This window comes from Notolepis coatsorum, assembly GCF_963971535.1.
Source record: "Notolepis coatsorum genome assembly, chromosome: 12".
Classification (NCBI taxonomy): Eukaryota; Metazoa; Chordata; class Actinopteri; order Aulopiformes; family Paralepididae; genus Notolepis; species Notolepis coatsorum.
In genome coordinates this window covers 53,082,964-53,110,303 of record NC_140176.1, presented here as the reverse complement: position 1 = coordinate 53,110,303, position 27,340 = coordinate 53,082,964, and the positions used below count along the sequence as shown (strand labels likewise).

The following is a 27,340-nucleotide window of genomic DNA, read 5'->3' as shown; positions in this document are numbered from 1 at the left end:
TTTCCATTCATTTGTGCTAGGTTGATTGACTCGCAAGTTAGCTATTGTTAGGTATTGATAGCTTTTGATGCTATAATGTAACATTAGCTACTGACAATTACAATTTTAAATTGACAAACATCATAATTATGTGTAATTCATGGCACAATTCAAACTGTTTAAATTCAATTGTCTCTCGCTGTTGACTACCGTTCATATTCTTTCAAAAATAGGGTCCCATGGTGGTCCAGTGAGGGGAGGGACTTCACCTCTAGGGTGGGTCACTCAGCTGATGCAAGGCATTATAGTCCATATCTGGAACAGCATTTTAACTTCTAAAGGGGAACTACACTTTTCATACATGTTCATATGGTCCTAAGACATTCCAAAATATTAGTGAAAACAAACAACTCTCTTCCTAATCTAAACAGTGAGAAAACAGAGGTAGTCCTCATTGGCTCCAAGTCCACACTCACCAAGCACCCCAGTTTCACCCTCACCATAGACAACTCCTTGGTTTCCCCTTCCCCCCAGGTCAAGAGTCTGGGTGTCGTCCTCGACAGCACCCTATCATTCCATTCCCACATCAATAACACCATCCGGTCCGCCTACTTCCACCTTCGCAACATCAACCGCCTCCGCCCTTCACTCACTCCCAACAGTGCCACAATCCTGGTCCACTCCCTCGTCACTTCCCGCTTGGATTATTGCAACTCCCTTCTCTTTGGTCTCCCCCACAAACTCCTCCATAAGCTCCAACTGGTCCAGAACGCTGCTGCCCGTATAATAACCAGAACCCCTGTCATCAGTCACATCACCCCTGTCCTACGCCAACTACACTGGCTTCCCATTAAACACAGCATAGACTACAAGATCCTCCTCCATACATTCAAGGCCATCCACAAACTCGCCCCTCCATACCTGTCCGACCTCCTCCACATCAACATTCCCACCTGGTCCCTCAGGTCTGCCTCCTCCATCAACCTGACCGTCCCCCCAGCCCGTCTGTCCACCATGGGGTCAAGAGCCTTCAGCTGCTCTGCCCCCCGCCTCTGGAACTCCCTCCCCCCCGACATCAGGAACATTGACTCCATCATCCCATTTAAAACCCACCTCAAAACCCACCTGTTTAGGCAGGCATATGTCTGATTACATTTTTTAATGGATTGTGAATGATTGTAAATTAACAGTTTTTAAATAGTTGTACGGCGACGTTGAGTGTCTTGAAAGACGCCTTATAAATAAAATGCATCATTATTTTATTATTAATCAAAAAGCTAGAGTGCTAAAGCTTAAACATGACGTGATGCCATCAGGTATAATATCTTAAGCTGATAGTTATAGATGGTGCTGAGAACACCCAGGGTACACAACAATAGAATAAAGCTAATTTGGGTATAAAAAGAAAAGCAACATTCAGTCTCCTATTCATTGTCAATGGAGCAGCTCCAGACCAGACTTTATACCTGATGCCATGATCACGTTTGAGTCTAACTGGCATACTAGAGAGTAGCTCATGTAATGTTCACAAACACTGATTGAAACGTCCCTGGTCCATTTCATTAACATTTGGATTCTTAATTTGGGCGGTGTTCCCCTTTAAGTTGTGTGCTAGTGTAGTGTCAACTCATCTCTACAAATTCCTCTTCTACATGCAGCTGCAAAAATAACTCTTCTTTCCACAAATAACGATAGAAAACTGAACTCACTGTAATACAATTATATCAGTTAAGTATATCAAACTGCACGGAATCGAATGTTTATTTAAAACCGTTCAAAAAGTAACGTCCTAAACGGTGTTTATTGCGCACCGCTCGTGGCACATGTTGTGCTTGTGCACACCTCCGTCGCGCGCGCGCGCATTGTAACATGCGCTGTTGTTTGTTCCATCCAGCACGACTCCACAAATAGAACTGAAAGCAGCGCACGGCCGCGCAAACACTTGGTAGCAAACAGAGGGCGAGGCCCGTCGTCCGCTTACGCGCTCAGTAAACAAACAAACTTTTTCAGATCGAATCGGAAGCTTTTATGCGTCGTCATGGACCCAGAAGAAGTATATCGCAGTCCGCGAAAGAAACGGAGGAGTCGCCGACTGTCCGTCATGGGCGCCTGTGCGTTCGCGACAGTCCTTCTGGTCCTGTCTGTTGTCCTGGGGCTGGCACTCAGTCGCACTGCTGCTGCTGACAGCTTCAAAGCAACATTCATTACGAGATGTGAACAGTTCACGGAAAAAGGCAAAAGGTAGTCCAGCATTTCTCTTAAAATATGAAAAGGTTTTTTATTTAACAGAGGAAATCTTTACTGTTTAATTACGTGATTTTATTTTCATATTGTGAGATTTTATTCAACCTCCACTACTGTACACCTGTTTCTTATCGCAAAGTATATAGGCTATTCATGCATTTGCCCTTTTGCTTGCTTCTTTGAAAGTTTAAAGGCCTTCTGTCCCGACTCACTAAATAATACAAGCTAAACCACATTGCTAAACATTTCTCATGCCTTGAAGCACTGATGATCCGTCGTCGGAACAAACGAGCAGCCCTAGTGTGACAGCTATAGCTAACGCCTCAGGTTCAAATAGTTGTGAAGAGCTGTGCGTCATTACTCCTACTAGTCTTCTACAATATTCCTGCAGGCTTCTCGAGAAAAAGGCTGATATTGCTTTCATGCTCAATTTTTCACATTTCAATTTAATAAACTCTCCCATTTATTTCCCTAGAGGTGACTGTCAAAAGATATGGAGTGCCTTTGAACAGGCGTATGTGGGACGGGACCCATGCAATGTGCCAATGGAAGCATATGACCCTCTCCTCGCCACCACAGCTCTAGAACCTGCATGCAACAGAGTAAATATCAACTAATCATAGCAAACTGCAGGGAGGTTTTCTTATATGTTGCCCTGGCCTACACCGTCCTATCTCTGTAGACAATGCATGTGGCTTCTTGGCCCAAAGCAGGGCTGGCAAAAAGTAAACTTCTGCCCTCCACAACAATCATTTTGTCCTTCTGGGGGTTTCAGACAGTGCGATGCTGTTTTATTTGGTCTGTTTATCAGTGTTTGGGCATATTATTTGGCCTTTAGCCCGCTGCCCATTTTAGCGTTGGTGCCCCTGATCTAAAGTTGGTGCCTTTATTTTCACATTAAAATACGTGTTGAATAGCTCTACATTCCAACAGCCATCACCGATACAGAGTGTTTGGTATAAGTAACATGGGTCTCCCAGTCCCTCCACTCTGCAGTAAACACAAAACACAATTTCCCACGTTCCCACTTTATCCAATCAGGAGAGAGAACCCTAGATAGTTTTACTTGTTTCAATAAATCTTGTCAAGCCAAAATGTCTGGCAGATCATTTTACTTGTTCAAGCTACTATTTGTTTTTATTTCTTGTTTTTGTCAGACCATTTTTGCAGTCTGGAGTTATCTCTCCTGATTGGATACAGTGGGAACAGGATACCAGAAAATGTATTTTCTGTTTACTGCCTAGCGGAGAGACTGGGAGACTCATGTTACTGACCAAACACTCTATATCAGTGATGGCTGTCGGAATGTAGAGCTATTATTAACATGTAGACCACTTATTTTAACAAAGAAAATACCACTTACAACACCTTTTTAACAGTTTGTTTGTTTTTTGGCTTAGATGATGTTCTGGAGCAAAACTAAGGACTTGGTCCATGAATTTACAGAGAAGAGAGATTGCTTTCTGACTCTGGAGGACACTCTGCTGGGCTCTGTCACATACGGACTGACCTGGTGTGGGAGGGAGGGAAGCAATGGTAAGTTTATATAGGACTGTTGTCAAAAAACACACATAGCTGCATAGGCCACTGCAGTAAAACAGACGACCATATCAGTAGACTTAGTCAGGCTGTTTTCTGTCTGTATGTCATTATGATGGTTTAAAGGGGAATTCCACCACAAAGCAACAAATTTACCGGATTGAGGCATAACTGATTAATTAAGCCTGCACTGTACTCATGGCATGCCTGCGCATTCACAGAGAACGCGCTTCAAAACCTTGTGGGGGAGAAAGTTGCCACCGGAATCTCGCCAGGCAGCTCAACGAGGAAATTAATGGAGTATGGAATGAAAGCTAAATTAAAACTTGAAATGCTGATTTAATTACAGGCCGAGTACCATTTTCTGGAAGAGGAAACACTTGTAAGCTAGGACAGGTATAACTTACATTTCTGAGTTTGGTCATTTTCCTGTAGCTATTGATTTTGTGAGCTCACTCTCTGGAAAGCGTGAACGGTGGGTACTGCGTGGTTGGAGTACACAGGCTACATCAGGCAGAGGGCTGCATGCCGGCGATGACAGCGGAGCGACAGAACAGAACTGCGTCTGCATTTGATCTCGTCTTGTCGATGGTGTAAAATGAATTAGGTATATTGTTAGTAAGTTAGTCATTGTCGCAAAATAATTGACCTTCACTACGTTTAAAGAACACCTCGGCGAGGCGCCTCTGTGTTCTAAACTCCGTGTCGGTCAATTATTTTGTGACAATGACCTCGTAGCTATACATTATCCCTTACATATACTATATAGTGCAAAGGAGAAATGGGATGAGGTACAATTTAGGTACAATTTACAGTAAGGTGTAATGAGGTATGGGTTGTAGTGCAAATTCTTTACCAATAAATATAAAGTGTGTTTAGGTGTTCTAAAGTGTGTAAAGTGGGTGCTGCAGTGAGTTGTTTGTTTAAAGTGAGTGTGTGCGTGTGGATGTGTGTGTTGTGACTTGTGAGTGCATTTGATGGTTGTTACATAGTGTTATTGTTCGTTGAGCATCCTGATGGCCTGGGGATAGAAGCTTCTTCTGAGTCTTTCTGTGCTTGCCATGAGACTACGGTATCGCTTGCCTGACCGCAGCAGTTCAAAGAGGCAGTTGTTTGGGTGGCTGGAGTCTTTGATAATTATCTTAGCCTCACCCATGCACCGCTTGTTGTAAATGTTCTGGAGAGTGGGAAGCCCCCCTCCAATTGTGCGTTCGGCTGAATGGGCCACTCTCTGTAGTCTGCTACGGTCTTGTGCGGTGCTATTCCCAAACCAGGAGGTGATATTGCCAGTCAGGATGCTCTCTATTGTACATGAGTAGAAGTACACAGGCTACATCAGGTGAACGTGCAGGCAGAGGGCTGCGTGTTTGGAGTACACAGGCTACATCAGGTGAACGGTGCAGGCAGAGGGCTGCATGGTTGGAGTACACAGGCTACATCAGGTGAACGGTGCAGGCAGAGGGCTGCATGGTTGGAGTACACAGGCTGCATTAGACAAGCGCTGCTCTCGTCAAGGATGATTTGCTTTTTGTTTACAAGTCAGACTCAGAAGTCATGCTTACCATTGTTGTGACTTTGTTTCCCCAGAAACTTTCACCACAGGATGCCCAGCATGGACAGAGTGTGACAACAACCCGGTCCGCTCATTCTGGGGGAGGGTATCTGCTGCTGTAAGTACCTGCAATGAGAACCCCTACAAATGCATTTTGACTTTGTCTGCCAAGAGCTTCTACAACAAATAGCCTACTGGACCTGGGCCCCGTTCCCCGTACCTGGATAACTGAGTTAGCCGGATAACTTTCGGTGAAGTCTGACTTAAGCCGGACTTTCCGGTTCCCCGAATCTGGATTGTCCAAATCACCATGACAACAGATCCAAAAGTTTGAGCCTGGTCGAAAGCAGGGTTTAAGTTCAAGTTAGCCGGATGAACCATCGCCACGCCCCCGCAAAGAAGTGACAGCGCGTTTCCTGAAATTATTCCCACAGTCTAGGATCTGCATTATACCATTCTGAATTACGTTTTTGTGCTCCATTCTTCCAGAGGGGTCTTTTGAAATGTAAAATAGACCCAAAATGCTGATACTAAATTCACTTTGTCCTAAATAATGCACGTTATATACCGTGGCGCTCGCTCGGTGCAACAACAACAAAATAAAGAATATTCTAAACACGGGTCTCTCGTTCATTAATGTATAAACAATGAATTTATCCCATCTGGCACAGTGGCGCAGCGGTAGTGCTCAATCCTGGCAACCCGGCGACCGGTGTTCGAAACCCCGTGTTTCCAATATAATTTTTTGGAATATAATATTAATGATTATACGCAAAGGTAGCCTAGTTTTAAGTTAAAATATTATAAATCTACATGCATTGAGGATGTCATTCTTTATATAGCTCTCAACGTGCACCAAATTGAATTATTCCTATATTGCAAAAAGAAGGAAGAGACTAGGTTTCGAACCCCGGTCGTCTGCGTGAAAGTCAAAAGAAGAACCCGTTACACCACAGTGGAGATAAGTAAAAGATCGACCATACATCAATCAATGGGCAAGAGAGCCGTATCGTTATTCTGTATAACAGTTTAACTAATTATTTTCGCTAGCAAGATCTCATTTGATTATTCAATCCAGCAGGCAAGTTTAAAGAAATATAATCTGATTGATTGAGGTAATGAGGGACTTAAAATTTGCCTATAGATAACGCATTTAACTTGTCGGCGAGGCGATTGAGCCGTACTGCAATATGTTAATAAAGTTTTAAATCAATTAATCAATCAATGCCGCTAGAGAATCAGGATCTCTGCTATCGATACGTGCTGGCTTTTCAAATGAAGCGGCCGCGCGCACTAATCCTGGGTCTCAAGTCTGGTTTGAGTTAACAAGACTGAATCCACCTTCGAGGAACAGGAAAATCCCGGGTTCAATCATCTCGTTAACTGAATCTGGATAATGGGACTCTCGATCGACTTAGTTGAACCAGGTACGGGGAACAGGGCCCAGGCCCCACCAGGCCACCTATAATGACCAAAGTCCTGAGAAATGTCAATATACACAAGCCATATATATATATATATATATATATATATATATATATATATTAGGGATGTCCGATATTATCGGCCGACCGATATTATCGGCCAATATCGGCAGTAAAATGTGATATCGGAAAATATCGGTATCGGTAAAAAAGAATTTTTTTTTTTTTTTTTTTTTAACCTTTATTTACCCAGGCAAGCAAGTAAGAACCAATTCTTATTTTATTGTCAAAAGTATGCATGTTGGTTTAATTCAACAACTTGTATGTTAATTTTAACTTTTTTAATGATCATATTTTGCACAGATAATGCTTACATTTAGAAAGCCTTTTGAATGCATCCAGTGAAATTATTAGTTACCTGAAATTATTCCGTTTTTTTGGGGGGAAACCCTGCATATATCGGTATCGGTTGATATCGGTATCGTATCGGAAATTAAGAGTTGGACAATATCGGAATATCGGTATCGGTAAAAAAAGCCAATATGCTCGATATTGGCTTTTTTACCGATATTGTCCAACTCTTAATTTCCGATACCGATACCAACCGATACCGATATATGCAGGGTTTCCCCCCCCAAAAAGCGGAATAATTTCAGGTAATTAACATTACATATCTCTTGTTGTGGAATTAACACAACATTATGCATACTTTTGACAATAAATAAAACCAGAATTTGTTCTTACTTGCTTGCCTGGGTAAATAAAGGTTATAGAAATGTAAAAAAAAAATATATATATATATTTTTTTGAAAACCGATACCGATATTTTCCAATATCACATTTTAATGCCGATATCGGCCGATAATATCGGTAGGTCGATAATATCGGACATCCCTAATATATATATATATATATATATATATATATATATATATATATATATATATATATCAGCGTTTCCGTTATCCGGTAATTACCGGTATTTGACCGGAAAAATCTGTTGAAGTCCGACATATTTAATCTCTCCGGTCTTAATGTCCGGTGAAAATAATTCCCTGAGTCTAAGCACAATTTGATTATTTGAATTGTATTAAAATAGGCTAAAATTAAATAGCCTATGCGATGAACGAAACAATCATTACATTTGTTTCATCGTTGCTTCTAATAATGACAACGACGTTGTCAGCGAGAGCTTAGTGCTGGGTGTGCGAACTTTTGTGAAGCTGCAGAGCCGGAGCAGCAGCAGCACAATGCAGTACTCCAGCAGTACTCCAATTCAGCCATTTTCAATGTTGGGTGGGGGGCGCTGCTGTGCGGTCCCCAGAAAAGAGCCAATAACGGCTGAATCTGCTGCTCTGCCTCGACATACTCTCGCAAATAAGTCATTGGGAGGTGGAGAGGGAGAGAGTCGTCACGCAAACCCACGATAATGTTGCCGTCTCTCTCTGCCAAATTTCTCAGTTCTTCGCTTGATATAATTAATACAAATGTCCAATATAACAGAATTCGTTAGCTCATAAAAATGTGATTATAACAGACTGTTGTTTATTAATGTCGGGCGACTGCCCACAGACACCTATTTGATTTAAAGTCGGCAGCAGCACGAGTCTCGGGACTTATTTTATTTGGAATATAATGACTTTATACGCAAAAGTAGCCTAGTTTTAAGTAAAAATATTATAAATCTACATGCCTTGATGATGTCATTCTTTTGTTTTGTTGTCATTCTTTTGCCTATCAATTGTTTTTAAGCTCAATAAACTCTGACCGGAATTTCTCTCATTTGACCGGTAGATTGAAATCTACCGGACACTGAGGCCGGCAACAATTTTTTCTAACGGAAACCCTGATATATATACACAAGGATATATCTTTGCCTGATATATTCATATCACTGTATTCTTGATTATTATACTAAGAATATTCCTATATGTATAAATGTATTTGATCATGGCTGTTTAATGACTACTTTGTCTGCCAAGAGCTTCTACAACAAATAGCCTACTGGACCTGGCCCCACCAGGCCACCTATAATGACCAAAGTCCTGAGAAATGTCAATATACACAAGCCATATATATATGGCTTGAATGAAGTTAACTTTTCACCTGGATAACGTCAACATTCAGGGTGAATGTAATGTGAGAAATTGGGATAAAAAAATATATATATATATATTTTTTTTATCGGATCGGGAAAGATCGCTATCGGTAGATACTCAAAATCACATGATCGGGATCGGATCGGGAGCAAGAAAATGTGATCGGGACATCCCTAACCATCCCTAACCCTGTTGCGTGTGACGTTACCAAGAGAAGCCCCGCTTTCAGTGATTTGTGGGCAGCGCTACTGCACGCTCACACAGACACACACAACAGATGAGGAAGTGGACAGATCCGACCAGCATTGCTGGCTCCTCACAATGCAAAAGTGAAAATGTACATTACAGATGAACTGCAGAGGAAACTTCCAATTTATCATCCCGGTCGAGACTAATTGGAAGCGGAGTGCAACGCGTGCAAAGCTTGACCATATGTTTATGTGTCTAATAAAGGTGCTGGCGATCTCAAAGCTCACATGGACACAGCAAAACATTACAAACAAAGCAGTACGAGGCGAGAGTTTGATGGCAAAGTTGACCGAATTGATTGAAGAATGCAGCTATACAGAGAGAGAAAGAAAATAATTTAAAACTATTTTGATGCCTCAAAATTATGTTTTGGTTTGATAAGATGCTTATGATACAATCATTCTAAGGATTATGTGTGTAATAAATTAGTTTAGTACACTAATTGCAACAAATCTGAAACTGCATAGTGCACTTTTAAATTAGTATCTTTGTGAGGTTACTGTTTTATAATTTACATTACATTGAAAAGATAAAGATATATTTTTTAAAGCTGGATTTTCTAATACAGAAGGGGTATTATTTAGAACATTTCATCATATTTTTCTTATTTATTTTGTCCAGTAAGACTTGAAAATATATATTATTTTGTCATAGGTTGATTTAGTTATTTTCTTGCGATTTGTCAGATAGATTACTTTAGGCATAATACAGCATGTTGAGTAACTTTGGTTATAGAGAGATATTATTTTGTTATATAAAATAATATAAACTAATTTTATATCCATACAGAGGAGGTATACTTTAAATATATTATAATGATAAGGCATCTTTGAGTAAACTTTGATTAAGTATCTTGAGGCTGAAGGCAGAGTGTCCTCTTTAAAAAAAAATCACAATATTGTCACCCTTGAAGTCTCATTATAATTCACTTAATAAAATAATGACGAGTCAGCCTCCTAAAAAGACAAAAGTTAGTGACACGACTCACACCGAACAGCCAAAGTAAGGACTATGCTCTGTATCGTCAATCAATGGTCAAATAAATATTTGATTAAGGAATATAATATGCCTTTTTGTATTATTTCTGTGTATCAGCAAAATGTATATATTTTTATGTTAGACATTAAGGGAAATTAAGATTCTCAGATTTTTTACAAACCGCCGCATATCAACTAACCGGTTAATCGGCAGGTGACATATGTTGCTCAGTAGTTGCTGATGTCTGCTCAGGAGGTTTGAGTGTTTGCTCAGACCAAAAAATAATTAGAGGGAACATTGCTTCTAAGTATATTATAGTAAGAATATTCCTATATGTATACATTTATTTGATCATTCCATGCCACGCAATTTGAGCATCTTATACCACTCTCTGCCAGCACTGTAAGACTATGGAGATGTTCACCTTCTTTGCAGGGCTATAACTTTTTAAATTGTATTGCTAAATTGACATTACTATGGCCCATTCAACATCGATTATCTATCGTTCAGGATGTAGGAACGTTTTACTTTTTCATTCATAGATTCATACGAAAATACCGTCTAGAATATAAATATGTTTTTATCGTTTTCTGCAGTAATTCCTAGAACGTGAGATATAGGCATAAACGCATATATAGATTATCAAATGCCGTTTGTTGGCGATACACGCTATATAAAAAATTTCAACTGTACATTATCCTAAACGTTATGACTGATCATGCGCGGATAAACGGGGGGGGGGGGGGGGGTCGTTTATAATTCCGTGATCGTCGGTAAATGCTTTATGTAGTATGGGTGATATATTGATCAGAGCAGTTTGCATTGATAATAATAAACAAACGTGCTGAAAATTACGTCAGTGTCCTCTTACCGTTCGACGATGAGACTGGAGGAAAAATATCCCACTTATTTGACGGCGATCTCCTAAATCCATTTCCGGTTTGTATAATCATAATAAACGGCCAAATCGTATAGATTATTGCGTTATGGCAGCGATCGCTACACACTGATGTGTGCAGGGTTCGAAATTAACGGGGGCTTGGGGCAAAATGCCCTCGAAAATTGACCAAATGCCCTCGAAAATCAGTTAAGGGGGGCAAAAAAAGCCCCCGACAGTTTACTAATTATATATATAATTATATATATTATGCTCTACAGTGCGAGCATTTCCCTCGTATTGCCCCTAATAATATGTGTGTGTGCAAACCGGAAAAATCATTTACTTGCAGTGTGCGAGACAGACGAGTGATTGTGAAGATTACAAAACAGCTCCGCTGTTAATAGTTCAGATTGAAACTGGACTGAAATTCAGTTTTTGGGTGGAATGTTTGTTCCAAGGAGGAGGGAGGCGGGGCCCGCTGCGTGTTACAGGCACTTGAGAGGTGCTGCGAACACAGAGAGAGCGCTCTGCTCTCATCAAGCATTACACTGCTATCTTAACGTTAGCAAGCTAAGCATCTGCATAGCGCGACCTGTGTTCTGTGTAACGTTAAGTAACTTGTGTTCGGCGGGGAAAGACCATTCCATTTGTAACACAACTCCAAAAGAATAACATCCAAATCCGATCCCGATGCGCATTTCCTTCATTCCACAGCGCTGAGCGCGCAACGTATTTCATTGATCGATCTGGCCAGAGCCTATACTCACAAACGTTGCGTGTGTGGGGTTTTTCATCAATTTGAAACAAGCCTCTTGACTGTTGGAATTAGGGATGTTAAAAATAAAATATCTAATAATATTATTCAATATTAGACATTCATTGATCCAGAGGCAACCGGTTATTATATCAAGACAACAACACAACTTGCCCTCACTCAGGGACAATAATATTTAATCTATTTAGATAGAGTATGTATGTATTATTTACAGATAATTGAAGGTACCTCAAAACATGAAACCAAGCCATGATGTCACACATCGTGTGCGTGTGTGTGTGTTACTTGAACAATTGTCACTGTGCTCCTAAATTTCTGTGTGCTCCTAAATTTGTATTTAGATTTTATTTATTAACATTTTATTTAGGAGCACATGTGCTCCTTGGGAAAAAGGTTAGCGTAGAGCCCTATATATGGAGACATTAACATTACGTTATCAAACATAGGGACGAAGACTGTAAAAAAAGTGTCAACAATGTTTTATAATCTTTATGTTAATTTTCATTATAAAAATGTTGTGCCCCCGAAATACAAAAAAAGCCCCCGAAAAGCAATTAAGGGGGGCAAAAAAAGCCCTTGAATTTTTTTTTTAATTTCTAACCCTGGATGTGTGTATACAGTCCCGCAACAATATGCGAGTGCCGGACGCATTTCCCAGACGCACCGAGATCGACTTGTCCATTTCCAGTTTGGCAACTCGCCGATCATCCACCAGGCGGCAGTATTGAAGCGTTGCAGAGTTGTGCATGCTCCCACTGCATCAGACGAGGCTCCGTGAGGGAATTATGAATAACATGGCGAAAAAATTAAATATGATCTCAATAACGTCGTACGCCGTGGAACGGCAAAATTCGCATGAACTTGAAACACGTCATAAGCCGTTTCCGGCGTGGGATGTGTTAATGACGACTTGTCAACATTTAGAATTTGTTTGAGCAGCTAGATTTACAGTTTTCTTTTACTGTATCTGTTCAATTGTACAGGCAGCTAGAGTATTTTTATTTACTACATTACATGTGAAATTGGTTTTGATCAGCACACCTCCCTAAAAAGAACACTGTGTAAATCCTTCCAATCACACAAGTTTGCAGTATTTGAACTGATAGTCTTAAGAATGCCTCCAATCAGCGGGCTTGTGTCGTTTGAATTGACTGACACTGTCTGCCAATCAAAATTCATTACTGTGACTTTCTGTGTGCAAGGTTTAACTCTTAAAGGTTTATGCTTAAAATTAAGCATATTATTCTCACTCTTAGACATGGTACACGTGATTGAAAACAAATGTAAGATAAGTTAAAGACACTACCCATTTAAAGGGATCTAAATGCAGGATCCCAATAGTTATTACGACCCAGAGGAGAAAGGAAAGCTTATCTCCTCCTGGCTGCTCATCAATAGGGCTTTGTGTCCGTCTCCATGGGGGCACGTTGCTTTCTCCTGAGTGAATAGCGTCCCACACACACACAACACACAGGATGCCTCACAGTTTCACATTAAGCTGCTGTGATATTTAGGAATTCAGTGGTGGAGCAATTTGTGTGACTTGGAACAAACATTACCAGAAAGTTCATTCCAAAGTGCAAGTGGTATTTCAAACTAACTTAGGTATGAGTCTTTTGGGGGCTTTATGGAACCACAGTATGTGAGATTAAGCTGTAAGCTCAGAATTCTGAACCCCCAGCCCTATTTCAATACTTATCAATGATGTTGTTCGGTGGAGTGCTTTCTCAGAGCTGTTCTTCATACTGGATATCCACAGCTCCAACTAGTTAGCCACTAAACTAATGTATTTGGGGCCAGGCTTCAGTCTGTATGGGCCCTGAAATTAATGCTGAACCCTACTCTACAGTGCACCCAAAGCAAAGACGTTTGTTTTCAAGTACGTTTACTTACAGTAAACCAGTGTCATTTTGACTTTCCACCCTTGACTGTGATTGTCCCCGTCTTCAACAAATGTGATGTTCATATTCAAGTTTCAAGTTTGTTTATTATTTGTCACATATAAAATACATGTACTTTACGGTGAAAAGATATTCATATTGTGTTATGTTTTAGTATGTCTCGGCCTACCTTACTAAACATTTGATTTGATCAACGTTTGATTGACTTCGATGCTCCAACAAGTGGTTGTCTACAACTTTTTAGAAAGGACAAAAGACGAGTAAGAGATACCAATTGAATAAGTTCTTCGTTTCGTTGATGACTTTCTGTTTCAGCCTCAGAAAGTAATGAACCACTTCACGCAGACTAAAGTATCGAAACGCATTGGACATTTTCAAAACAATGGATTTCTTTAGACAAAAATAAAGAGGAAATTATTTTTGTAATAAATTCTTGGCAGATAGTGATAAATACGTAGATGATAACTAGATGCAGACAAAGGGGGTAAGATGGAGGAAAACAATATTTCACAGGATATTTCACCCTTGTGAATACAGGGTTCGCACAAGTTCCTGGGAGTGCTTGATTTATAAAATAAAATAAAGTCAAGGCCTGGAATTACTTGAAAAAAGCCCATTTTAACGAGGTGCTTAAAACGTCCTTGAAATTCAAATCAACTATTTGCATTGAATGTTTTGTTCATCCATGAAATTGTTCTGAATCAAGAAATCTTTTTTTTTGGTTCTGTCGCTGTCTCGTGCGCTCCAACTGCTTTTCCTCATTTCTTCGCGTGTGATGCTCTAGTCTGCTCTAGCTGGCAAGCAGGCCAAGAAGATGCTTAAAAAAACAGCATTTAAAAGTGAATTGTATCCTTCGAGTGACATCGTTGAAAATGAAAAATAGTGCTTGGAAAAGTACTTAAAAGTCCTTGAATTTCATTTAGCAACGTCTGTGGGAACCCTGTGAATACCACAGCACTGTTTACTTTCACTACTACAAACCCAGCACATTAAACCTTCAGTTGGGTGCACTTGTGATTAACTCCTGGGTGCTCCTGACATACGCACACATTTGAATGGTTTGTAGTAGAATAACACCGTAACGTTAGGGAAAGTAAAGGCTGAATCACCTACAGTACAGTACGCCTAGCGACTTTCACATCTCATTGAGGGGTTTTCCACCATTTTCAACATCAATGGCACAGTGTCGAGGCTTATTACTTCATCTGCTCTGGGAATGTCCAGCTGTAAAAACACTCTAGTTAGAAGTAATATCCCTAATGTCAGAGTTTTCTTTGTGTTAATTTCCCTGTATGTCCCCATAGCATGTCTGCTGGGCCAGAAACCAGATGATAGCGTGGGAGTCACTGTTTGTTAACCGGCTCGGACACTGGGTTGTTTATCCACCTAAAGACTAATTATTTTAATATTTAATATTATTTTAATCTTCTCTAGAGATTCTTAGCCAGAAGATTACCTGGATTACCCATGGGCGGAGTTTATGGGGGTTCAGGGGGTGCATTGCACCCCCTGGTGGCCGGGGGTGAAATTGCCTTTTTTTTTTTTTTTTTTTTTAATCAAGATTATTTTTATTTTAATAAAATTATAATAATTGTGAGAAACAAATCTGAATTCTATTATGTTTTGTTTTACAATACATTCATTTTATAGTAGTAATCATGTCACATTATAAGGCGAACCTTCTGTAGTGTGGCAGTGAAAGGGTTAACGGCAACGCGCGGCCAGCAGCAGCAGCGCGATACAAAGCCACTTATTCTGAGATGATAATTAATGTATCTGGATAACCAATGCACGAATTTTGTCGAGGCAGGTAGCGTTATTTCGGGAAAATTGATATCTATAGCCTGGTATATTTTTCGTCCACGAAAAATGGAGGCTGTAATAATTATTATTGCTCGAGAGTCTCTATGAATAATAATAATTAGAGCCTAAGTCAGTTAAAAATGATCCCCCGTAGTGCTGTGTGTGTGAGTGTGTGTGTGTGCTGCTGTACTACCTAAATAAAATAAAAAATTAGGGGTTAGGGCATTGTAAAAACGCTAAAATAATAAAATAAAGGTCAAAAAAAATCGCGCGCGCTCGCTGCGCGTGCGCGCGGGTATAGTTCGCCAAGCAGTCGCACCCCCTGGCGTCAAGTTCAAACTCCGCCTATGGGATTACCTTGCTGAACATGGAACAGGCTTGTCTATTCAAATATTTTGACAGGTGCCTGGATGGCTACTGGGACAGATACAGGTTCCTTAACTCATTCAGCGCCAGCGATTATACTCATCCCTGTAGTCAATGGGCCACGATTTTTAAAAGATAGGCATTTTCACTGTGCGTCACGATGTTTGCAGAGCTATATCTATATTCTATATTATAGCTATGGAGACAATACTATGGCTCATTTGACAGTCACTATCTTTCGTCCAACATGTAAAAAAGAGTAAATCTTTTCATGTATACGTTCACGTGTTATCCGTTGGTGAATATTGTATAGTTTCAGAGTGATCCGGGCTAATTCCTGGAAGCCGAGTTATGGAGCGCTATGTGCATTTTGCAAAAGTCGTTTGCGTTGCTCGCCTGGACACGATATTATTTCCAAATCAAAGGTATATAATAGGTATTATGTTTCATCATGAAGGCATCAAAAGGGGGGGGGTCGTTTTGTGATGCTCTGATCGTCGGCAACGGCATACGTTTTGAATACTACATACGTTGATCGTTGCGATCGATGTGAAATCATTGTTGGATCAAAGTGGGATTTATGTCATATAGTCCTTACCTTTGCTAGGAGGTATTCCAAAATGAATATTCCAATTGTCTGAACGCAATTTTCAGTATTGATGTCCATCGGGTCCCTGACATGAAATGGCACGCGTTCCAAGTTGCTCGGATGAAGCGTTTCACTTGCCGGGGTTCAAATTCTCCGCCCGGACCATACAAAATGTAACACAGTGTGAAATAAGGTTTCAAAGGGTAGGCGATACTGCTACCTAGCAGGATTCGGACGGCATTGCACCCTCGAGGTCTCAAAATGAGTTTCAATGATAACGCAGAGGCTGTGAGAGTGTATAGAATATTAAAAACGATAAACCCGAGATTTCTCTGGGTTCTGGCGCTCAGCCGCTGGCGAGATAACCCGAGAAATCTCGGGGGTTGGCACTGAAAGTGTTAATGGATCAATCAAACCGGGAACCTTCTGATTACCAGACGACTGCTCTACCTCCTGAGCCACTGTCATCCCCTTAATCTCTGGTAAAAGGCACTTAATCTCGCCCCCTTAATCTCACCATCTCTGGTAATGAGAAGTCAAAATTACACCGGTATGGTCCTTATAGTGTTTTTTACAGTGGCCTCATTAATAATTATACACTGGTTTTGTAGCTAACTAAGTAAGAGCTGGGTATCCTGTATGAGGCACAGCATGGATTGAGCTGAGAAAGGACTCTGCCCTTCAACAACAGCATCATCGATGAGTAGGACATACGGCCAGGGGTCCAAAGTGCAGGATTGTCCCTCTTGAGTTTTATGCACATTTATTGCTTGTTGCAACAATGCTGGTTTTGTTGTAGCTACTGGATCAGCCCTATTCTCCAGTGTGACAAGATTCCTTGACATAATCTCCACCTCTCCAGTTTGCAGATGTTGCCTGTGGTGACGTCACAGCCATGTTAAACGGGTCTATAGCCATACCATTCAGTCCCACAAGGTAAGATGTACTAGAGTTTAGAGCCATACCATTCAGTCCCACAAGGTAATTAAGCTGTACTAGATTTCAACTATTAGTAATGATAAGATAAGTAATGATTACCACACTTCACTCAACAAATTATATACTAAAAGCAGTAAACTACTACTAGTGATGCAGATGTTTTGCTGAACCTGCGGAGTGTGTGTGTGTGTGGTTTAAGTACAGTCTGTAATCCATTCATTTAAATTGGATGAACAATTAAAAACAAAAGTGCAGCATTTTATTGTGTGCATGATCTCCCCATTTCATTTGATCAAAGGTATCAATTATTTGCAGTTTTTTTATGTTCTAATTTTGTAAGTCTGTAACATTGTCTGAAACATTGTCAGCCATTCTCATCCAGCCAGTACTAACTGTGCTGCAGACTTATGCCGTGGGCTATCAATCAATTGACCTACCTCAAGCCTGCCCTCTTTTGTTGATCCTCCAGTCACAACTGTTGCCGCCCTTCCCTCAGAGCAACAGTTGTGATTGGAGGATCAAGAAAAGAGGGGAAGAGCTTGAGATGGCCACATGCTCATGGATGGTAGGTGAGGTTGCACAGGCATAATAGAGGGCATTGTGCCCTTACATGTAAGAACATGCAAATTCCACACAGAAAGGCCACCTGCTGGGGTTCGAACCCAGGACCTTCTTGCTGTGAGACAATGCTAACCACTGTGCCACCGACGGGGGATTTAAATGTATCTCTGTACGTATTCTGCTGCAGACAACAACATGTTGGTCAACGGTACTGTCGTACAGTATAAATGATTAAATAAGGTATACAAGGGTCCGAGGTATGCAACCAACCTCAAACCACAGTGCTCCCGCTAAGACTCATCATAGATGCCTTTAGCAGTCACATAGGCCCTACAATTAATAGGAATATGAGTAGAGTAGAAATGTTTATTAAAGTTTCACTCTACAAAGATACTATGGACAAAAGAAACCCAAAACCACTCATAGATATAGTTTTGAGACATAAGCAGAAGTAAAACAGTTTATGCTGTACATTCAACCCTACTGGTTCTTCATTTCTCAAAATCGTCAACAGGTCGATCATCAGCCATATGTTTTGTGATTTTTGGTTTTCTGCAGAGCAGTCAAAATCTCCAGATAAGATGTGATGGATCTTTATTAATCCCCTTGGGGAAATTCAGGGGTCATAGCAGCATGGGGGTGAGGGGAGGTACAGACAGGGTAATAGACAAATCTAAGAATAAAGGTATAGTAGACAATAAACGAGATTAAAAATAAAGATAAAGTTCTGATCTGCTGGACAGGTGTATACTCTTGTCGATAATGTCTCAATGTGCGTATGTACAGCTCACCCTGGTGTAACATACAGATTCTATCCTAAGTCAATCCCACGTACATATATATATATATATATATATATATAGCTAACCTAAGATAAGTATACTCTGTACAATGTGCAATACTCCATACGGAGTCTTAGTCTACCCAGGTATAAATAAACAGATTAAGCGGATAAATGTGCTACAAATAATATTTAGGATAATAAATGAATGAGTAATGTGTGAGTCCTTGTGCAAAGTGCACCAGAGTCTTTGCAGGGTCTGTGTAGTTTGCTGATTAAGGTCACTGTTTAAAGGCTCACCAACAATAGACCTCTCACGCACAGTCGTCATTTTGACAAACCCCAGGTCCTTTTTTCCTTTCCCGTTTACTGGTAATTTTGTCCTTTTAAATATGTGGGGTGAGGTAAAATTACGTTTTACAGGAGGATTATGTGTTTTGTTAACTAGCCTAATTTTAAGAGCCACGTTGCTAACGCTAAATGACCGGATGTCATTGACCTGAAATGCAATGCGAACAGTTCCAAGCTGTTTTTGGCTAGTGAAAAAGCAGCCGAAATACGTCACCCGTGAGAGGTCTATAGGCTTGTTCCACATGACGTGACGGCTCTGCTTATTGTGAATGTCAGTAAGCTGCTCATAAAATCATTTGGTGCCTGACAGCTCATGAAGTGTAGCCTATATTAGAATAATGATGAAGAATGCATTTGTTGAAAGGAAGAAAAAAATAATCAAAGTCTCTTAATTTCCTTGTGGGTGGAGGCGTAACGCTTTTCTGAGCCAATAGGCAATTTACTCAAACTATAGCAAGTCATTTCCCATCATTTGTGAGGGTCTGCAGTTGGGGGATTGGCAGCTGCAGCGCCTTGCTCTCAAAATTGCGAGAAACCACGGTCCTGTGAGATTTCCGTGGCTCGTGCTGTTGGGTCTCCAGAGCCAGTTGGACACAATTCTAACTTTCGTGCACAACGTGCTTAAGCAAGGCAGCTGGCCTGAACTGCATAGATCCGACTAATCTGAGAATCTCACCAGCTGAAAAGTCAATAACTGAATGGTTATAAAGAGAATAAATCCTTTATTGTCTAATGCAAAGTTAAAAAGTGAGCCGAGAAAAGCATCCCCTATCACCCATGCAGAGTGCTTTAATAGGTGTGGGTATAGTTTCTCATATTTCTTGCACAGTCTTTTCAAATGGAAGTCTAAGGCCACCAATGTGAGGACAACTTTACATTCTAATTAACCAATAATCAAAATGTACTACTAAAAATAGTAAATCCAAAGAGGCAACCACGTAACAAAAGAATGTTACTAGAAATACAAAATATGTCCTTTCAGAGTAAGATATAAAATAATAAATATTTGGCTGCTTTTGAGAACGACTAACGTAGTTAAATGACCTGTTGGAAAGAATTGCAGCTGGAGAGACTAGAAAAATACAACTTGCTCAAGGCATCTAAACCCCAACAGACTGCTCAGTCTGTCTATGAAGGTTGTTGTTGTGCTGCGCTGCTCCCAGGTGTGTGCCTGCAACTACTCTGAGGTCATTGCTGTAAGAAAAAAGTCTGGTTGATTTTCAAAAGAATGCAGGTGTAACGTAAACCACCTGTGCCCAATCTACCATTACATTTTGGGAATCTTAGAACATACGCTATTCAATGTGGACCCTGGAGCCAGACAATGCCACCATCAAAAGCCTCAGCAGCTTAGATAATGGACAGCACAATCCATCTTCTTTACACAGTGGACTGCGACTAATGGCTGAAAAGGAAAGACACTTCTGTAATAAAGAACTAACAGACAATGAACCTTCAGACTATATCCTGTGTTGAAGATGGTTTTGGAAATAGTGTTGAAAGTGTAGTAAGTACTATAGCACATTTAGTTGAGTTGATGGTATATGGCACATGCTTTGAATTATATAATAACAGGCTTAGTGTTGGCCAAGCACAGCTGTGCCACTGGCACGAATTTACAAGAGAGGACAATATCTGAGAACATTATCTGAGAGGACATTATCTGTCCATTTATGCCCCCGCATTCCTCTTTGCATTATTTTGTAAATCTACCTGTATGTTTTAGTCAAATTGCCTGCTCAGTGGCCACTGGATGTACTGGTTGTACTGGGCAGCTTCCAGTTACCTCACACACACGCAAAACTCACTGAAGGTTTCTGTTCTCTGTCAATGTCAGTGGTTAATGAGGGTTCAATAATTGTTGCCTTTCATCATGGTTTCTTTCATCATACAGACCTAATTCACTGACTAAATCAATGTTGCCCGATCTCTGTTTATCTGTTTAGCCATACAACATGTTCCTCATTCAGTGATTTTGTTGAATAACATGTTGTATAGGGCTTAAAATCCACAGGTATTTCCAATATTAAGCAGTCAACTGTCAGTCAGCCATCAAAAACAGCATTACCAGAATTGAATTAAGCTAAATAAAAGGAAATGGTATGCAGGCCAAACACTGATTTACTGTATGGCAAATATAAAAGTATTTAGAAAGCTGGAATTCTGTGTTGCTTACTCTAAACCTATTATGCCAAAACCTTTTTTAAATATCAGATTAGGAGAGCCAAAATATCCACTTACATGCATTACATTGTTAGTCAATCAAACTGGTACAGTATGTCTTATCAATTGAGATACTGCATGAACAGAGCATGACTCTGTTAATTTCTTTATTTGAAATAAATAAATACAATTTCAACTCGCCATGTCCCGATAAAAATGTCTGTCAAAAGACACCCTTACAAATTAGCAACTTGTTTGTAGTATAATTAGACTAATACGTATGGCACATAAGCTAATTAACCTTGGTTATATGCTTGACTTGTTGACATCCAACCAAAACATCAGGTGCAACTTGGATCAGTTGGAGCCTGAGCCTGAACTTGGATCTAAGCACATTTATGGTTCAATATCTATTAATTTGCACTTGTTCCCCCTCAAGAAATGATGAGCAGAAGGTTGATCACCAGTCTAGAGCCCATCTCAGTCCAGATACTTCCTGCACATTGAAATAAGGGGACCATGTACTAAAATCACTTTAGTTATTTAACTTGATCATCCTATTTGGCTGAATAAGTCTAAATAAGTTGAATCATTGCTAATAATCTTGAATAACTAAAATGGCCTCACACACAGCACAGGGGTTTGCTCAATTTAATTTATGATTCATAATCTACCCTGGAGAAATATTTACCCATGGTAACTGGAATACACGATAGGGCTTTCTCCACTACTGCAACGGTAGATCTTGTAGCATCAGCTTATTGTTTATTATGTATAGGCACCACTGTTGACATGATTTCTTGTTAAAGGGATAGTTCAGATTTTTGGAATCCTAACCCTATTTCCTACTTACCGATGATGTTGTCGATCGGTGGAATCCTTTCTCGGCACAAGCCATGCAGTTCCTCATACTAGCTCTGCGTAGTTAGCCACAAATTAATTGTACACACAAAGTAGATTTCAGTTAGCTTCAGTCAGGTACTGACTGCAGCTCGACCCCCAATTGACTTTGCATTTGTTTGTGGCTAACGAGCCAGAGCTAGTATGAATAAGGAATAATGCAGGGACTCTACCGATTGACAACATCATTGGTAAATAGGAAATCGGGCTAGGGTTCCAAAGAAATCTGAACAATCAGTTTAATCTCTTCAATGTTTTTGCTTTTGAAGTATTTTTGCCTCTATTGAGGTGAAGGCGTTCAACTCCACCAGAATGAGAGGCCTGAGTGTCGTTCTGGTCACAGAGGAGAATGACATGTAAGGTTTTTTTTCATACTGTGTATTATATCTTGAATGTTTTTTTTTAAATATATACATTTTGGATGTAATCATGATAGTCCAAATTTTACTCTGTCTATTGCTGTGCTATATAGTGCATTGTACGTGAATATAAAGGATATGGAAAAAATAAAGGAAGTCCTGCACAGTGAAGGGTTTTGGTGTGAATTGTATTTCCTGCGTTTCACTGGCGATGTCTTCACTGAAAACTCAATAAATTTTGTATAGTCACAGGTTTGCTTATTTTCCCAGAGCTGCTGACGGAAGTAGCCAGAGAGTTCCATGTCTTGGTTCCTCCCCATCAGCATTCTATAGTGGGTTTCCTGGTCAATAGAATAGTATTGTTGTCAAAGATACGGACAAGATGTCTAGACCTTTTTTCATAGTATCTACCAAGGAAACTATAAAAGAAGGGTCAGAATACCAGCGTTCTATGCTCCGCTTGGTGTCATACTTTGATGCCAGTTCTATAGAAGCCTGTATTAAAATTCCAAATACACAAATATACAAGCTATCTGAGGAAATATATATCAAACGTTAGCTAGTTAACAATGCAACAAATTGCTGATTATACTGACATCCGAGGTAATAACCTGTTTAAATAACAGGGCCTAAATGACGAGAGATTTCAACTCAATGTAGGCCGAACTGAAAGTTGCCACACTTGGCACCAATGTGCGTTCCCGGAAGGCCCAGATTATCACTCGGAATCATTATGACTAGTGAATAGCATTGACCTCGCCCTGCAGGAAATGTTTGGACCACAATCCACACCATCACCACTCACATCAATTTATAAAGTAATTAAAATATCCCACATCATCGATCACTGTAAAATATCCACATTACAGTGGTTGGGAGATTTAGTTTCTTCCTGGAGGCATTAATAATTACCCTCTATTCTTCAGGGCCGGCTGTACCAATCCATCTTTAAAAGAATTACAGAAGGACCTGGATCCAAAAATTACATACCGTTGTCAGGAGGTGATGGAGTAAGTGTGTGTGTGTGTGTGTGTGTGCGGGCGCATGTGTGTCAGTCACATGTTGGACAAACGCTTTACTTAAGCTTTTCAGAAATTGTGATTGTGTGTAAGGCCCCCAATTTACCCTTCATTTTACACTCACTGCACTTTGAGCGCCCTCTCCTGGCGGTATCGGAGAGGTTCCTCCTCATCTAGAGCCTCTAGGCATGCTCCCATGACATTGTTTTTTTTTCTTTTTTACTCATCTATTTATAACTATGTGCCAAAACAATTATTTCCCTTGTTTGTCTAAAGAAATCTGTTATATGTATTAGAGAGATTCTCACTCCCTACACAGTATGTTGACATGTTAATCTGTTTCTCAGATCCAAGATCCAGGCCTGTATGTCTCATCCAGATACACCCTGTGGTGCGTGCTGGTGACTGTGCCCAGAGCTACATGTCAGATGTCATCATCAGGCTAATAGATGTAAGAAAAAGCATGTGTGTGTATGCCGCTTGTTTATTTCTATAATAAAATGTATGTAGGCTGTGCGATGTTGTACATATTTGAACAAGTCACCACCACATCAGACTAAAATGCCGTGCTAACATCTGAGGTGCATTTATTTTTCATTTTAGTCAAATGATTTTCAAATTATGAAATGTCTTCCAGTTTATGTGGTTTAAAGGCACATTTTCCGATACACCGAAAGCTGAAAAAAAATTATGGTAAAAAATTATGAAAGAAGGGAGCGTTGATTTTTTTAATCAAGGCGACAATGACTTGGAACCCACATGTCAAGGCCTGATATGGCCCTTCAAATTATTTAACACTCTGTAGAGTTCAGACCTCCGCCAAGGCTCAACAGTCTCTCCACTTTGCCATTACTTTCACACACATTTACAGGGTAGATGACAGAAACAAGAGTTGTCGATATTGCCAGTCTCGACAGACCAAGGCTGTAAAACCATGTTTTATGTGTCAACAATGGTGATACTAACTCACACCACACTGTCCTACAACAAACATACTGTATCTATCAAGTTTGGTGCAAAGTGGACAAAGTGTTCACAAGTAGGCCTAACATGTCACTTACTCTTTACTATGCAGCTTATCAACTATCTAAATAATACATATTGATACCATCAGTAGGATATCACAAAGGGACAACACATTTCAAATGACATCATGATCGTGTTGAGTTCATGTTTTTAGTTTTGACTGACATGAGGCCAAATGACTCACAAGGATCCTTACTATAGTAGGGCAAACATTATTTGTCAAATTTGGTGAAAAGTATTCACAAGACTATGCAAAATTCGATTGGATCTGGGAGTCAGATGGTTTGGCAGGACCCATACAGAAAAGGATGATAAACGTACTGTGTCTGCCTACAGAAAATGTATAGGAAACATATTGTTTCTGGGCGGCTGGGTGGCGCAGCGGAGATTGTGCTCATCACCAATGCAAGAGACTCCGGTCTCGAATCCGGGTGTCAGCATTGCCTCCGGCTTGGGCCAGTCATCATACTATCTCAATTGGCAGAGGTAGCGGGTGGAAGTCGATGGGTGGGGATTGGATGTTGTGGACAGCGACTCCTACAGGTCTGTTGGGGGACGCCTGCACAGCAGAGACATGAAGTAGCGGGGGTAGTGTGAGCCTCTCATGCGTTACACCTCGCCACTGAGAGTCTGCGCTGTCTGGTGAAAAGATGCGACAGGCTGCCTCCTCGTGTACCGGAGGGGACATGTGATGCAAGGCTTCTATCCTCCCTACGACCGAACAGTGGGAGGCATAGTCGAACAATGTTCAAGACAGGGGAGGGGAGAATTGGAAATACGAAATTGGGATAAGAGAAAAATAAGAGAAAAATAAGGAGAAAAAGTGTATATAAAAAGAAAGGAAACATATTGTTTCTGTCTTCAGATCTCATAACCTTACTTATTTCATGTATGTTTTTATTTATTATCATAATGCTAGATTACTGGTTGTCAATCTACTATTCAAGTAAAGAATCAGCTCAGGAAAAACTGTGCAGTAGTAGGGAAGTTCAGTTTTCTTCCCCCTCTTGGGATCATGAATGTGCACAGCAGATTTCATGGCAATCCGGCTGTTACTTTCTGAGATAGCTTGTTTAATGACAAACAGAAAAACGGGTGAAACCATAACCTTCTTGGTGGAGGTAATGAAGTGAAACAGAATGCGGTTCAGTCTGATTATCTAGTAATAGGGTACTTGTGGATCAATTTCATAATGTCATCAAGACTGCACAGTTTGTATATTTTTTTCGGAATCCTATAGCCTATAAGTCAATTATGACAATAACTTTTGTATTTGTCGAAAGTGATCTTGTAAAATGGTATGTGTGTAGGCTACTGTAATGTTTTATATATAACTTAAAATGTCACTGCTTGTTTCATGATGCAATTGTAAATACTTTTGATTGAAATATTTAATGCCATTAATGTTGAAATAAGCTGATAAAATAAATAATAAACTACCATTACGTTGGGGTTTGACTATAGCGGGCGTGTGTTAAATAGTGTTAGCTGTAGTTTTACAAGTATATTTTGTGTATGTGTGTATATGTAAAGGGCGTGTGTTACAGATGCAGTGTATGGTGGAGGTTTAAAGGTCTTGTGTTAAAGGGTTATGGTGCAGAAAGGAATGGTCTCGCCTTCACTTTCCTTTCTCGTGAGTTGCTGTGTCATCTTGAATACTGTGGGCTACAAACTGCAGCTGCTGCTGGGAACAGAAACACTGGACTCACACTAGCCGTGTGAACACGACTCTGTGCTACATGGACTTTATACAGAGTCACCGGTCATGTTCACACGGCTAGAATCACACAAGCTAAATATAGCCTGACTTGACTAATTAGTTAAACTCCCATATAACTATTTGGTTAAACCACAACTTGCATGCTGTTCTTACAATATGATTAAGCATGGTCATACATGCAAGTCGGTTATCAATAATTCCATTAGACAAAATATTTTACTCTGACCAAAGATTAGAAATGTGTGTTGGTAGACCCAGCCCTACTGCTGACTCACCTAGACGGATTGTCAGTTATTGAAGCAGTATTTCAGAAAATAAAAATAAATACTGTGCAGTAGGGAAGTTCCATTTTTGAAGTTATGTTTCTTCTTGGGATCTTGAATGTGCACAGCAGATTTCATGGCAATCCGGCTGTTACTTTCTGAGATGTCTTGTTCACAGACCACAGAAAAACAGGGATGAAAACAACCTTCTTGGTGGAGGTAATGAAATGAAACAATGCAATTCAGTCTGATTATCTAGCAATAGGGTATTTGTGGATCAATTTCTATTTGTCGATCAAATTCATAATGTCATCAAGACTGCAGTTTGTATTTTTTGTACAGAAGCTAATAGCCTATAAGTCAATTATAACAATAACCTTTGTATATTTGCAGAAAGTGATCTGGTAAAATGCTATGTGTATAGGCCTACTGTAATGTTTTATGTGTAATATTCAATTGTTAATATTTCACTCTACTTGTTTCATGATGCAATTTTAAATACTTTTGATTGAAATATTTAATTTCATTAATGTTGAAATGAGCTGATAAATTAATAAACTACCATTAGGTTGGCGTTTGACTATAGCGGGGCTTGTGTTAATGTTAGCTGTAGTTTTACAAGTATACAGTATGTTATTTGTGTATGTAAAGAAGTTGTGTGTTACAGATAGTGTATGGTGGAGGTTTAAAGGTCTTGTGTTGATTGAAAACTTTATTAACAGATTGCAGAATGGGTACAATACAGTACAGCTCAATACAAACAACTGCGTGCTAAGAGGATGAAGACCAGACAAATACTTTCGTCTTGTTTACATAAGGGTCCTCCATTTTCAATTCATCAAGACATTTATGACATACAAATATACGGTACTGTGTAAGA

The 27,340-nt window shown here is 40.0% G+C and overlaps 1 protein-coding gene across 1 annotated transcript; it reads left to right on the top strand.

Moving 5' to 3' along the window:
- Nucleotides 1-1,892: 1,892 nt before the first annotated feature.
- On the top strand, nucleotides 1,893-27,045 carry LOC311238064 (ADP-ribosyl cyclase/cyclic ADP-ribose hydrolase 1-like). Its single transcript, XM_084326030.1, has 8 exons — nucleotides 1,893-2,220; nucleotides 2,699-2,825; nucleotides 3,624-3,759; nucleotides 5,350-5,432; nucleotides 17,241-17,314; nucleotides 22,343-22,429; nucleotides 23,359-23,442; nucleotides 23,799-27,045. The coding sequence occupies exons 1-8, from the start codon at nucleotides 2,018-2,020 to the stop codon at nucleotides 23,854-23,856; spliced, it is 852 nt and encodes a 283-aa protein (XP_084182156.1). The 5' UTR covers nucleotides 1,893-2,017; the 3' UTR covers nucleotides 23,857-27,045.
- Nucleotides 27,046-27,340: the final 295 nt, after the last annotated feature.